This window comes from Ovis canadensis, chromosome 14 (genome assembly GCF_042477335.2).
Source record: "Ovis canadensis isolate MfBH-ARS-UI-01 breed Bighorn chromosome 14, ARS-UI_OviCan_v2, whole genome shotgun sequence".
In the NCBI taxonomy this organism is placed as follows: Eukaryota; Metazoa; Chordata; class Mammalia; order Artiodactyla; family Bovidae; genus Ovis; species Ovis canadensis.
Genome location: NC_091258.1, coordinates 76925134 through 76938379, shown reverse-complemented (window position 1 = coordinate 76938379; position 13246 = coordinate 76925134). Strand labels below are relative to the sequence as shown.

The 13246-nt window shown below is 40.8% G+C and overlaps 1 protein-coding gene across 4 annotated transcripts in view; it reads left to right on the top strand.

The window, feature by feature from the left end:
- Positions 1 to 13246, top strand: part of NLRP2 (NLR family pyrin domain containing 2) — a 32700-nt gene that overhangs the window by 5453 nt on the left and 14001 nt on the right. For 3 of the 4 annotated variants that reach the window (XM_069551991.1, XM_069551988.1, XM_069551992.1), the window contains exon 3: positions 7266 to 7310. The exons of the other annotated variant lie outside the window; for it this stretch is intronic. In XM_069551991.1, the coding sequence (XP_069408092.1) occupies positions 7266 to 7310 (45 nt within the window). The remainder of the gene's footprint in view (positions 1 to 7265; positions 7311 to 13246) is intronic. 4 annotated transcript variants of the gene reach the window in all.

Here is a 13246-nt window from a genome sequence, read left to right as displayed (position 1 = left end):
TAAGGAATCTCCACACTGTTCTCCATAGCGGCTGAACTAGTTTGCATTCCCACCAACTATTTAAGAGGGTCGGTTCCCTCTGTCCACACCCTCTCCAGCATTTATTGTTTGTAGACTTTTTGATAGCAGCCTTTCTGACTAGCACGAGATGGCACCTCATGGTGGTTTTGATTTGCATTTCTCTGATAATGAGTGGTGTTGAGCATCTTTTCATGTGTTTGTTAGCCATTTGTATGTCTTCTTTGGAGAAATGTCTGTTTACGTCTTTGGCCCGTTTTTTGATTGGGTCATTTATTGGAATTTAGCTGCAGGAGCTGCTTGTATATTTTTGAGATTAATTCTTTGTCAGTTGCTTCATTTGCTGTTATTTTCTCCCATTCTGAAAGCTGTCTTTTCACCATGCGTATAGTTTCCTCTGTTGTATAAAAGCTTTTAAGTTTAATTAGGTCCCATTTGTTTATTTTTGCTTTTATTTCCATTACTCTGGGAGGTGGGTCAGAGGATCCTCCTGTGATTTATGTCAGAGTGTTTTGCCTATGTTCTCCTCTAGGAGTTTTATAGTTTCTGTTCTTACATTTAGACCTTTAATCCATTTTGAGTTTATTTTTGTGTGTGGTGTTAGAAAGTGTTCTAGTTTCATTCTTTTACAGGCGGTTGACCAGTTTTCCCAGCACCACTTATTAAAGAGATTGTCTTTTCTCCATTGTATATCCTTGCCTCCTTTGTCAAAGATAAGGTGTCCATAGGTGCGTGGATTTATCTCTGGGCTTTCAATTTTTTTCCATTGATCTATATTTCTGTCTTTGTGCCAGGACCATACTGTCTTGATGACTGTAACTTTGTAGTATAGTCTGAAGTCAGGCAGGTTGATTCCTCCAGTTCCATTCTTCTTTCTCAAGATTGCTTTGGCTATTTGAGGTTTTTTGTATTTCCATACAAATTGTGAAATTATTTGTTCTAGCTCTCTGAAAAATACCATTGGTAGCTTGATAGGCATTGCATTGAATCTATAGATTGCTTTGGGTAGTATACTTATTTTTACTATATTGATTCTTCCAATCCATGAACATAATATATTTCTCCATCTATTTGTGTCATTGATTTCTTTCATCGATGTTTTATACTTTTCTATATATAGGTCTTTAGTTTTTTAGGTAGATTTATTCCTAAGTATTTTATTCTTTTCATCTCAAAGGTGAATGGGATTGTTAATTTTTCTTCTGTTTTCTCATTGTTAGTGTTTAGGAATACAAAGGATTTCTGTGTGTTAATTTTATATCCTGCAACTTCACTATATTCATTGATTAGCTATAGTAATTTTCTGCTGGTGTCTTTAGGATTTTCTGTGTAGAGGATCATGTCATCTGCAAACAGTGAGTTTTACTTCTTTTCCAATCTGGATTCCTTTTATTTCTTTATCTTCTCTGATTGCTGTGGCTAAAATTTCCAAAACTATGTTGAATAGAGGTGGTGAGAGTGGGCACCCTTGTCTTGTTCTTGACTTTAGGGGAAATGTTTTCAATTTTCACCACTGAGGATAATATTTGCTGTCGGTTTATCATATATGGCTTTTATTATGTTGAAGTATGCTCCTTCTGTGCCTGCTTTCTGGAGGGTTTTTGTCATAAATGGATGTTGAATTTTGTCAAAGGCTTTCTCTGCATCTATTGAGACAGTCAAACATTTTTATCTTTCAATTTGTTAATGTGGTGTATCACATTGATTGATTTGCAAATATTAAAGAATCTTTGCATCCCTGGGATAAGGCCCACTTGGTCATGATGTATGATCTATTTAATATGTTGTTGGATTCTGTTTGCTAGGATTTTCTTGAGGATTTTTACATCTATGTTCATCAGTGATAATGGCCTGTAGTTTTCCTTTTTGGAGGCATCTTTGTCTGGTTTTGGTATTAGGGCGATGGCGGCCTCATAGAATGAGTTTGGCAGTTTGCCTTCCTCTGCAATTTTCTGGAAGTTTTAGTAGGATAGGTGTTAGCTCTTCTCTAAATTTTTGGTTGAATTCAGCTGTGAAGCCATCTGGTCCTGGGCTTTTGTTTGTTGGAAGATTTTTTATTACAGTTTCAATTTCTGCACTTGTGATGGGTCTGTTAAGATTTTCTATTTCTTCCTGGTTCAGTTTTGGAAGGTTATGCTTTTCTAAGAATTGGTCCATTTCTTCCAAGTTGTCCCATTTTATTGTCATATAGTTGCTGATAGTAGTCTCTTATGATCCTTTGTATTTCTTTGTTGTCTGTTGAGATTTTTCCATTTCCATTTCTAACTTTGTTGATTTGATTCTTCTCCCTTTTTTCTTGATGAGTCTGGCTAATGGTTTGTCTATTTTATTTACTCAAAGAATCAGCTTTTAGTTTTGTTGGGTTTTGCTATAGTCTCCTTTGTTTCTTTTTCATTTATTTCTGCCCTAATTTTTATGATTTATTTCCTTCTACTAACGCTGGGGCTCTTCATTTCTTCTTTTTCCAGTTGCTGTGGGCATAAAGTTAGGTAATTTATTTGATTTTTCTTTTGTTTCTTGAGGTAAGCTTGTATTGCTATGAACCGTCCCCTTAGCACTGCTTTTACTGAAATCCATAGGTTTGGGGTTGTTGTGTTTTCATTTTCATTTATTTCTATGCCTATTTTGATTTCATTTTTTATTTCTTCTGTGATTTGTTGGTTATTCAGCAGTGTGTTGTTTAGCCTTCATATGTTTGCATTTTTAATAGTTTTTTTCCCCTGTAGTTGACATCTAATCTTACCACACTGTGATCAGAAGAGATGCTTAAAATGATTTCAATTTTTTTTAATTTACCAAGGCTAGATTTATGGCCCAGGATGTGATCTATCCTGGAGAGTGTTCCATGTGCACTTGAGAAAAAGGTGAAATTCATTGTTTTAGAGTGAAATGTCTTATAGATATCAATTAGGTCTAACTGGTCCATTGTATCATTTAAAGTTTGCATTTCCTTCCTAATTTTCTGTTTGGTAGATCTATCCATAGGTGTGAGTGGGGTATTAAAGGCTCCCACTTTTATTGTGTTACTTTTAATTTCCCCTTCACATTTATCAACATTTGCCTTACATACTGTGGTGCCTCTATGTTGGGTGCGTATATATTTATAATTTTTATATCTTCTTCTTGGATTGATCCTTTGATCAATATGTAGTGTCCTTCTTTGTCTGTTTTCATTGCCTTTATTGCAAAGTCCATTTTATCTGATATGAGTATTGCTACTCCTGCTTTCTTTTGGTCTCCATTTGCATGAAGTATCTTTTTCCAGCCCTTCACTTTAAGTCTTTATGTGTCCCTTGGTTTGAGGTGGGTCTCTTGCAGACAGCATATATAGCGGTCTTGTTTTTGTATCCATTCAGCCAGTCTTTGTCTTTTGGTTGAGGCATTCAACCCCCATTTACATGTAAGGTAATTATTGATAATTATGATCCCATTGTCATTTACTTTGTTCTTTTGGGTTCAAGTTTATACACCTTTTCTGTGTTTCTTGTCTAGAGAAGATCCTTTAGCATTTGTTGAAGAGCTGGTTTGGTGGTGCTGAATTCTCTCAGCTTTTGCTTGTCTGTAAAGCTTTTGATTTCTCCTTCATATTTGAATGAGATTCTTGCTGGGTACAGTAATCTGGGCTGTAGGTTATTGTCTTTCATCACTTTAAGTATGTCCTGCCATTCCCTCCTGGCCTGAAGACTTTCTATTGAAAGATAAGCAGTTATCCTTATGGGGATCCCCTTGTGTGCTATTTGTTGCTTTTCCCTTGCTGCTTTTAATGTTTGCTCTTAGTGTGTGATCTTTGTTAATTTGATTAATATGTGTCTTGTGGTGTTTCACCTTGGGTTTATCCTGTTTAGGACTCTCTGGGTTTCTTGGACTTTGGTGGCTATTTCCTTCCCCGTTTTATGAAAGTTTTCAACTATTATCTGCTCGGGTATTTTCTCATGGCCTTTCTTTTTGTCTTCTTCTTCTGGGACTCCTATGATTCAAATGTTGGGGCATTTAACATTGTCCAGGAGGTCTCTGAGGTTGTCCTCATTCCTTTTAATTCTTTTTTCTTTTTTCCTGTCTGCTTCACTTATTTCCACAATTCTCTCTTCCACCTCGCTTAGCCTATCTTCTGCCTCAGTCATTCTACTGTTGGTTCCCTCCAGAGTGTTTTTTTTTAATCTCAGTTATTGCATTATTCATTATTGATTGACTCTTTTTTATTTCTTCTAGGTCCTTGTTAAACATTTCTTGCATCTGCTCAGTCCTTGTCTCTAATCTATTTATCTGTAACTCCATTTTGTTTTCAAGCTTTTGGATCATTTTTACTATCTTTATTCTGAATTCTTTTTCAGGTAGACTCCCTATCTCCTCCTCTTTTGTTTGGTTTGGTGGGCATTTATCATGTTCCTTTACGTGCTGAATATTTTTCTGCCTTTTCATTTTGTTTAGATTGCTGTGTTTGGGATGGCCTCTCTTTAGGCAGAAGTCTGTGGTTCCTCTTTATTATGGAACTTGCTCCCTGTTGGTGGGGTTAGACTAGTGGCTTGTCAAGGTTTCCTGGTTAGGGGAGCTTGCATCTGTGTTCTGGTAGTTGGAGCTGGATCTCTTCTCTCTGGAGTGCAATGAAGTGTCCAGTAGTGAGTTTTGGGGTGTCCATGGGCTTGGCATGGTTTTGGGCAGCCTGTATTTTAATGCTCAGGGCTATGTTCCTGCATTGCTGGAGAATTACTGTGGTATGTCTTGCTCTGGAACTTGTTGGCTCTTGGGCAGAGCTTGAGGAGGAACCACAAACTTCAGTGTAGGTATGGAGGCTTTTGGATGAGCTCTTGTCTATTAATGTTCCCTGGAATCAGGAGTTCTGTGGTTTTCTCAGATTTTGGATTTAAGCCTCTGGCTTTCAGTCTTATTCTTACAGTAACCTCTAGACTTCTCCATCCATACAGCACAGATGATAAAACATCTAGGTTAATGGTGAAAGTGGAGAGTGAAAAAGTTGGCTTAAAGCTCAACATTCAGAAAACGAAGATCATGGCATCTGGTCCCGTCACTTCATGGGAAATAGATGGGGAAACAGTGGAAACAGTGTCAGACTTTATTTTGGGGGGCTCCAAAATCACTGCAGATGGTGACTGCAGCCATGAAATTAAAAGACGCTTACTCCGTGGAAGAAAAGTTATGACCAACCTAGATAGCATGTTGAAAAGCAGAGACATTACTTTGCCAACAAAGGTCCATCTAGTCAAGGCTATGGTTTTTCCACTGGTCATGTATCGATGTGAAAGTTGGACTGTGAAGACAGCTGAGCGCTGAAGAATTGATGCTTTTGAACTGTGGTGTTGGAGAAGACTGTTGAGAGTCCCTTGGACTGCAAGGAGATCCAACCAGTCCATTCTGAAGGCGATCAGCCCTGGGATTTCTTTGGAAGGAATGATGCTAAAGCTGAAACTCCAACACTTTGGCCACCTCATGCAAAGAGTTGCCTCATTAGAAAAGACTCTGATGCTGGGAGGGATTGGGGGCAGGAGGAGAAGGGGACGACAGAGGATGAGATGGCTGGATGGCATCACTGACTCGATGGACATAAGTCTGAGTGAACTCCAGGAGTTGGTGATGGACAGGGAGGCCTGGCATGCTGCGATTCATGGGGTCACAAAGAGTCAGACATGACTGAGCGACTGAACTGATCTGAACTAATGGTGAAAAAATTCTCCACAGTGAGGGAGACCCAGAGAGGTTCACAGAGTTACATGGAGAAGAGAAGAGGAAGGAGGGAGATAGAGGTGACCAGGAGAAGAAGAGGGGGAGTCAAAAGGGGAGAGAGCAGTCTAGCCAGTAATCAATTCCCTATGTGCTCTCTGCAGCCCAGAGCACCCAGAGAGGTTCAGAGAGTTAAGTAGAGAAGAGAAGGGGGAGAGAGGAGATAGATGTGACCTGAGAGAGAAAAGAGAGAGTCAAAAGAGGAGAGAGCAGTCAAGCTAGTAATCACACCCCTAAGTGAAAATGGATATTGAAGATTCTTAAAGGTACAGAATTGACAGCAAATACCAAAGAGCAAAGATTAAAAATCTAGAGTAGAGGTTCAGTCACTTCAGTTCACTTCAGTCGCTCAGTCATGTCCGACTCTTTGCAACCCCATGGACTGCAGCATGCCAGGCCTCCCTGTCCATCGCCAACTCCCAGAGTTGACTCAAACTCATGTCCATTGAGTAAGTGATGCCATCCAGCCATCTCATCCTCTGTTGTCCCCTTCTCCTCCTGCCTTCATTCTTTCCCAGCATCAGGACTCTTTTCCAATGAGTCAGTTTTTCGTATCAGGTGGCCAAAGTACTGGAGATCACCTTCAGCATCAGTCCTTCCAATGAACACCCAGGACTGATTTCCTTTAGGATGGACTGGTTGGATCTCCTTGCAGTCCAAGAGACTCTCAAGAGTCTTCTCCAATACTACAGTTCAAAAGCATCAGCTCCCTCAGATTGTCCTCAGGGCATTCAGGCCCGGTCCTTACCCTAAGCATGCAGCCCACGCCTCCCTATCCAGCCCCTGCTCGCTGGTGGCAGACAGGAGTGTCTGGGCTACTTCTCCACTGGGAGTTGCAGTTAGGCATGGATTCTGTGGGGGTTTTCTTCTTCTTCTTCTGGTTATGTTGCCCTCTGAGACTTCAAAACTCCCCACAGACCCGCTGATGAGAGGGTTTCCTGCTGTTTGTAAACTTCTCCTCCTTCACGACTCCCTCCCCAGGACGAGTCTCCATCCCTAACTCTTTTGTCTCTTTTTGTCTTTTCTATTTTGTCCTACCTCCTTTCAAAGAGACTAGGCTGCCTTTCTGGGTACCTGGTGTCCTCCATCAGCATTCAGAAGTTGCTTTGTGGAAGTTGCTCAGCATTCAAATGCTCTTTTGATGAATTTGTGGGGGAGAAAGTGCATTTTATTTAGTTGCCAATTTAAATTCAGTTTTTAGCTTTTTGTAATTTTTTTTTATCTTTATTTTTGGCCACACAACATAGCATGTAGGATCTTAGTTCCCCCACCAGGAATCAAACCCTCACGCTGTGCATTAGAAACATGGACTCTTAACCGCTGAACCACCAAGGAAGTCCCAGCTTCAGTTTTTAGCCTACTGTTACCTCTTCAATGGACAGGTGTTGGTTTTAGGCCCTAAAACCATCTGGAGGGTGCAAATTTTAAAATCACTTGAAGAAACTCAGAGGGCTGTACAACTACAAAGGTCTGGGCTCTGAAAAGTGCTCATTTCTTCCTTTTTTTTTCAGAAACAGCTTTGAAGTTAGTTCAGGAAAATAAGCCTCCATCATTTGGTAAGTCACCTCATTCACAATCTCACTTTATCTAAAAGTGAGATTTTAGAATTCAGGATTGTTTTAATCAGAAAACACAGCATACTGAGCAGTAGGAATGCAAAGAAACAAAAGACCTCACCTCTGCTGTCATCCAGGTGGGCAACAGTAAGACATCGAAAGCTACAATGAGGCAATGTTTATGCCAGAAATCAGTAAATACACACAAACATGAGAGAGAGAGAGAGAGAGAGAGAGTGAACTTCCTCTTGGAATCTGAATAGGCTGAATTTTAGATGGCCCTAAAGCCAGGGTTGGCAAACAATGGCTTCCAAAGCAAATCCAGCCCACCGTGTGCTTTTGTAGATCCTTCAGTCCCTGGGTCGGGAAGATCCCCTGGAGAAGGAAATGGTAACCCACTCCAGTACTCTTGCCTGGAAAGTTCTGTGGACAGAGGAGCCTTGTAGACTATAGTCCATGGGGTCGCAAAGAATCGGACACGACTGAGCAACTTCACTTCTTCACAAGCTAAGAATGGTATGTGCATTTTTAAATGGCTGGGAAGATCAAAAGAATACTTTACAGGGACTTCCTTGGTTTTCGAGTAGCTAAGACTCCATGCTGTCAATGTAGGGGGCTAGGGTTCAATCCCTGGGCTGGGAATTGGATCCCACATGTCACAACTAAGACCCAACTGAAAGTCACTCAGTCATGTCCAGCTCTTTGCGACCCCATGGACTATATAGTCCATGGAATTCTCCAGGCCAGAATACTGGAGTGGGTAGCTGATCCCTTCTCCAGGGGATCTTTCTGACCCAGGAATCGAACCTGGGTCTCCTGCATTGCAAGTGGATTCTTTACCAACTGAGCTATCAGGGAAACCTCAAGATCCAATACAGCCAGTAAATAATTTTTTAAAAAAGAAATATTTTATGGCCTATGAAAATCATGTGAAATTCAAATTTAACTACATATTAATATAAATAAACTTATTTGTACATAGTCATTTGCTTATATATTATATTACCTATGACTGCTTCTGCCCCACAAGGGCAGAGATGAGTAATTGCAACAAACTATATTGTGCATAAAACAGAAAATCTTCACTATCTGCTCCTTTGCAGAGGGGATTTTTTTTTTTTTAAAGTTTGCTAATCCTGGCCAAAAAGGATTTTTGAATTTGTGATTTTCAACATTATCTTCTCTTGACATCCCCAGTATCTTTAAAAATAACTCGGGTTCAAGTCAATTGTAGACTAGGGGGCTGGTTTGAAAAGTGAAGACAGCCATTCATACACAATCCCCCTACCAAAAATCTAACTGCTTCCATTGATACACAAATATGTTAAATGTCCTACAGTCAGGATCTAAATTCAAACGTAAGCTAATGAACTGTTAGAGGTGACATTTGGCAATGCTTTAAGGAATAGTACCAGCCTCAAAGTTGATATTTAATTTAATGTTCTAACTAAACCAGCGTCAGAGAGTTCGCTGTCTAAAAATGTTTCTCTTGGGGACTTCCCTGATGGTTCAGTGGTTAAGACTTCACCTTAAGGCAGGAGATGCAGGTTTGATCCCCACATACCTTAATGGCCAAAAAACCAAAACATAACACAGAAGCAATATTGTAATAAATTCATTAAAGACTTCATAATGTGGTCCACATTAAAAAAAAATACTTAACCCTTGGCAACATGACATCACCTGTATACAAACATTTTTCCCCAGAGCCCCTGCTCTCCTGTATAATCTTCAAAATGAATGGTTGGTTGGCCATTTTTCACTCTGTATACTTATCCTGGAAGGCTCACTTGGAGTCTTACTATTTATATGCCAAGGACTCTCCAGGTGACATCTTCAGCATTTCCCTGAACTTCAGATACTCATATCCTGTTGCCTCCTGGATACCTTTTCAGAAGTTCCACACACTCACCTCTTCTTTTGTTTTGCCTTTGAGGTCCTAGCTTCCTGACCAGGGATTGAACTCAGGTCCTCAGCACTAAAGCTCAGAATCCCAACCCACTGGACCACCAGGGAACTCCCTCACCTCTTCATTATCTATGTTGCACTTGAAGTATTTCTTCTCCTGTATGACTTCTCCCTGTTCCAAGGTTGCATCCTAGGACTATGTAACTTTACATACCTTGTCAGAAACTAGGGAGTTTGTCTTGAAGGCTTTTTGATGCCCCTCGGAAAGAGCCATTGTCTGTATGTGCCCATTTCTTAACTGCACAGGAATTCAGTTGTCAGAAATGGCACTGAGATCATGGTCTGACACTTTAATTTTATCTCCAGAACCTCAATAACACTCTTTTCATGTAATCTGGGCTTAGACATTGAGACCAATTGTTGAACTTGAAACTTCTTGAAATCCCACTCTCTTATAAACAGAAGCTTCAATACTGGCATAGTGGCAAGACCATAACACCCTCCCTTTTCTTCAGGGATAACAAAATGTGAAAACCCGGAACAAACACAGCAGCATTTAGGAGAAGAGGAAGACAAAGAGCCAGGTTGATCTTAGGACGTCCAATGTTGGAGGAAACTAAATGAAGCGGACCCTTCCTGGCTGTCCTCTCCCACTCTTTGGGAGAACCTCATCTCTCTCTAACTTTATTTTACCACTATTCATAGTCCCCTAGACATGTTCATTGTCAACCTACACAGCATATTAAAAAGCAGAGACATTACTTTGCCAACAAAAGTCCATCTAGTCAAAGATATGGTTTTTCCAGTAGTCATGTATGGATGTGAGAGTTGGACTATAAAGAAAGCTGAGCACCAAAGAACTGATGCTTTTGAACTGTGGTGTTGGAGAAGACTCTTGAGAGTCCCTTGGATTGCAAGGAGATCCAACCAGTCCATCCTAAAGGAAATCAGTCCTGAATATTCATTGGAAGGACTGATGCTGAAGCTGAAACTTCCATCCTTTGGCCACCTGATGCGAAGAGCTGACTTATTTGAAAAGACCCTGATGCTGAAGGCAGATTGAAGGCAGGAGAAGAGGACGACAGAATGAGATGGCTGGATGGCATCACCGACTTGATGGACATGAGTTTTAATAGGCTCTGGGAGTTGGTGATGGACAGGGAAGCCTGGTATGCTGCAGTCCATGGGGTCGCAAAGAGTCAGACATGACTGAGTGACTGGACTGAACTGATTCATCATCCTCGGTTGTCTTATGGAGAATGCCTTCCTCCCTGTCTTATTCCTATTATGTAAGAATAAAGAGGGAAATAAACGTTTGGGAAAGCCAGAATTCAGTTCATGGAAAATCAGGAGTACGTGGTATAGAATTTTCTTAGATTTTGCCAATTGTTCAGACAACTTTGATAGTGCCAACTCACAGATTAGAAAATTGAGACCTATTGTAGGTGGCTGATTTGCCTCAACCGATGTGCAGGTCAGTTTAACGTTAGCCTCACTCTCAAGTCTGCTTCAGCAGCTCTGTTGAAGTATAATTTATGTATCATAAATTTCATTCATTTTAAGTGTACCTGTTAATAACTTTTAGTCAATTTACTGAGTTGTACAAAAATCACCGCTATTCAATTTTACAATCTGTCCATCACCTCCAGAAAGATCTTTCTTGTCCATATGTAACTGTTCCCTGGTCTCTATCCCCCAAGTCCAAGCAGCCATTAATTTTTTTGTCTCTCTAGATTCTCCATTTCTGAATATGTGTGGTCTTTTGTGTCTTTTTTTTTTTTTTTTTGCTTACATAAACATTTTTGAGGTTTGGGGGGCTTCCCTGATGGCTCAGTTGGTAAAGAATCCACCTGCAATGCAGGAGACCCCAGTTCAATTCCTAGGTTGGAAAGATCTGCTGAAGAAGGGATAGGCTACCCACTCCAGTATTCTTAGGCTTCCCTTGCAGCTCAGCTGGTAAAGAATCTGCCTGCAATGTGGGAGACCTGGGTTCAGTCTCTAGGTTGGGAAGATCCCCTGGATGAGGGCATGGCAACCCACTCCAGGATTCTGGCCTGGAGAATTCTATGGACTTTATAGTCCATGGAGTCACAAAGAGTTGGATACAACTGAGCAACTTTCAGAAAAAAATGCTTTTGATGTTCATCCATGTTGTTACATGTGTCACTGATCCATTCCTTTTTGTTGCTGAGTAATATTCTATTGAGTGGATATAAAATGTTTGGGTTGCTCATTCACCAGGGAAGGGAAGTTTGAATCATATCTATTTATTGATTGTCTTGAATAACGTTGCCATGTGCACTCTTTGTATAGAGGGTGCAAGTCTTTGTATAGACACATGCCCACTTATCTTGGGTGCATACTTACGAATTGCCTGTACTTTAATACTTGAGCTCCTATAATGACTTGAGACTATTATGGGGAAGATCCATTACCTGTTTTCTGGGCACTTCTTCCAGTCCCTTGGAAAAGAGAGACAAATAATTTCAATAAACCACATTGAGTTGTGATAGAGGCAGCATTTCCTGTTATGGTTCCACAGAGTTCAGTTCAGTTCAGTTCAGTCACTCAGTCGTGTCCGACTCTTTGTGACCCCATGAATCGCAGCACGCCAGGCCTCCCTGTCTATCACCAACTCCCGGAGTTCACTCAGACTCGCTTCCATCGAGTCAGTGATGCCATCCAGCCATCTCATCCTCTGTCGTCCCCTTCTCCTCCTGCCCCCAATCCCTCCCAGCATCAGAATCTTTTCCAATGAGTCAACTCTTAGCATGAGGTGGCCAAAGTACTGGAGCTTCAGCTTTAGCATCATTCCTTCCAAAGAAATCCCAGGGCTGATCTCCTTCAGAATGGACTGGTTGGATCTCCTTGCAGTCCAAGGGACTCTCAAGAGTCTTCTCCAACACCACACTTCAAAAGCATCAATTCTTCGGTGCTCAGCATTCTTCATAGTCCAACTCTCACATCAATACATGACTACTGGAAAAACCATAGCCTTGACTAGATGGACCTTTGTTGGCAAAGTAATGTCTCTGCTTTTGAATATGCTATCTAGGTTGGTCATAACTTTTCTTCCAAGGAGTAAGCATCTTAATTTCATGGCTGCAGTCACCATCTGCAGTGATTTCGGAGCCCCAAAAAATAAAGTCTGACACTGTTTCCACTGTTTCCCAATCTATTTCCCATGGAGTGATGGGACTGGATGCCATGATCTTCGTTTTCTGAATGTTGAGCTTTAAGCCAACTTTTTCACTCTCCTCTTTCACTTTCATCAAGAGGCTTTTTAGTTCCTCTTCACTTTCTGCCATAAGGGTGGTGTCATCTGCATATCTGAGGTTATTGATATTTCTCCCAGCAATCTTGATTCCAGCTTGTGTTTCTTCCAGTCCAGCATTTCTCATGATGTACTCTGCATAGAAATTAATTAAGCAGGGTGACAATATACAGCCTTGATGTATTCCTTTTCCTATTTGGAACCAATCTGTTGTTCCATGTCCAGTTCTAACTGTTGCTTCCTAGACTGCATACAGATTTCTCAAGAGGCAGGTTAGGTGGTCTGGTATTCCTGTCTCTTGGAGAATTTTCCACAGTTTATTGTGATCCACATGGTCAAAGGCTTTGGCATAGTCAATAAAGCAGATATGGATATTTTTCTGGAACTCTCTTGCTTTTTCTATGATCCAGTGGATGTTGGCAATTTGATCTCTGGTTCCTTTGCCTTTTCTAAAACCAGCTTGAACATCAGGAAGTTCACGGTTCACATATTGCTGAAGCCTGGCTTGGAGAATTTTGAGCATTACTTTACTAGCATGTGAGATGAGTGCAATTGTGCGGTAGTTTGAGCATTCTTTGGCATTGCCTTTCTTTGGGATTGGAATGAAAACTGACCTTTTCTAGTCCTGTGGCCAAGGCTGAGTTTTCAAAAGTTGCTGGCATATTGAGTGCAGCACTTTCACAGCATCATCTTTCAGGATTTGAAATCGCTCTACTGGAATTCCATCACCTCCACTAGCTTTGTTCGTAGTGAC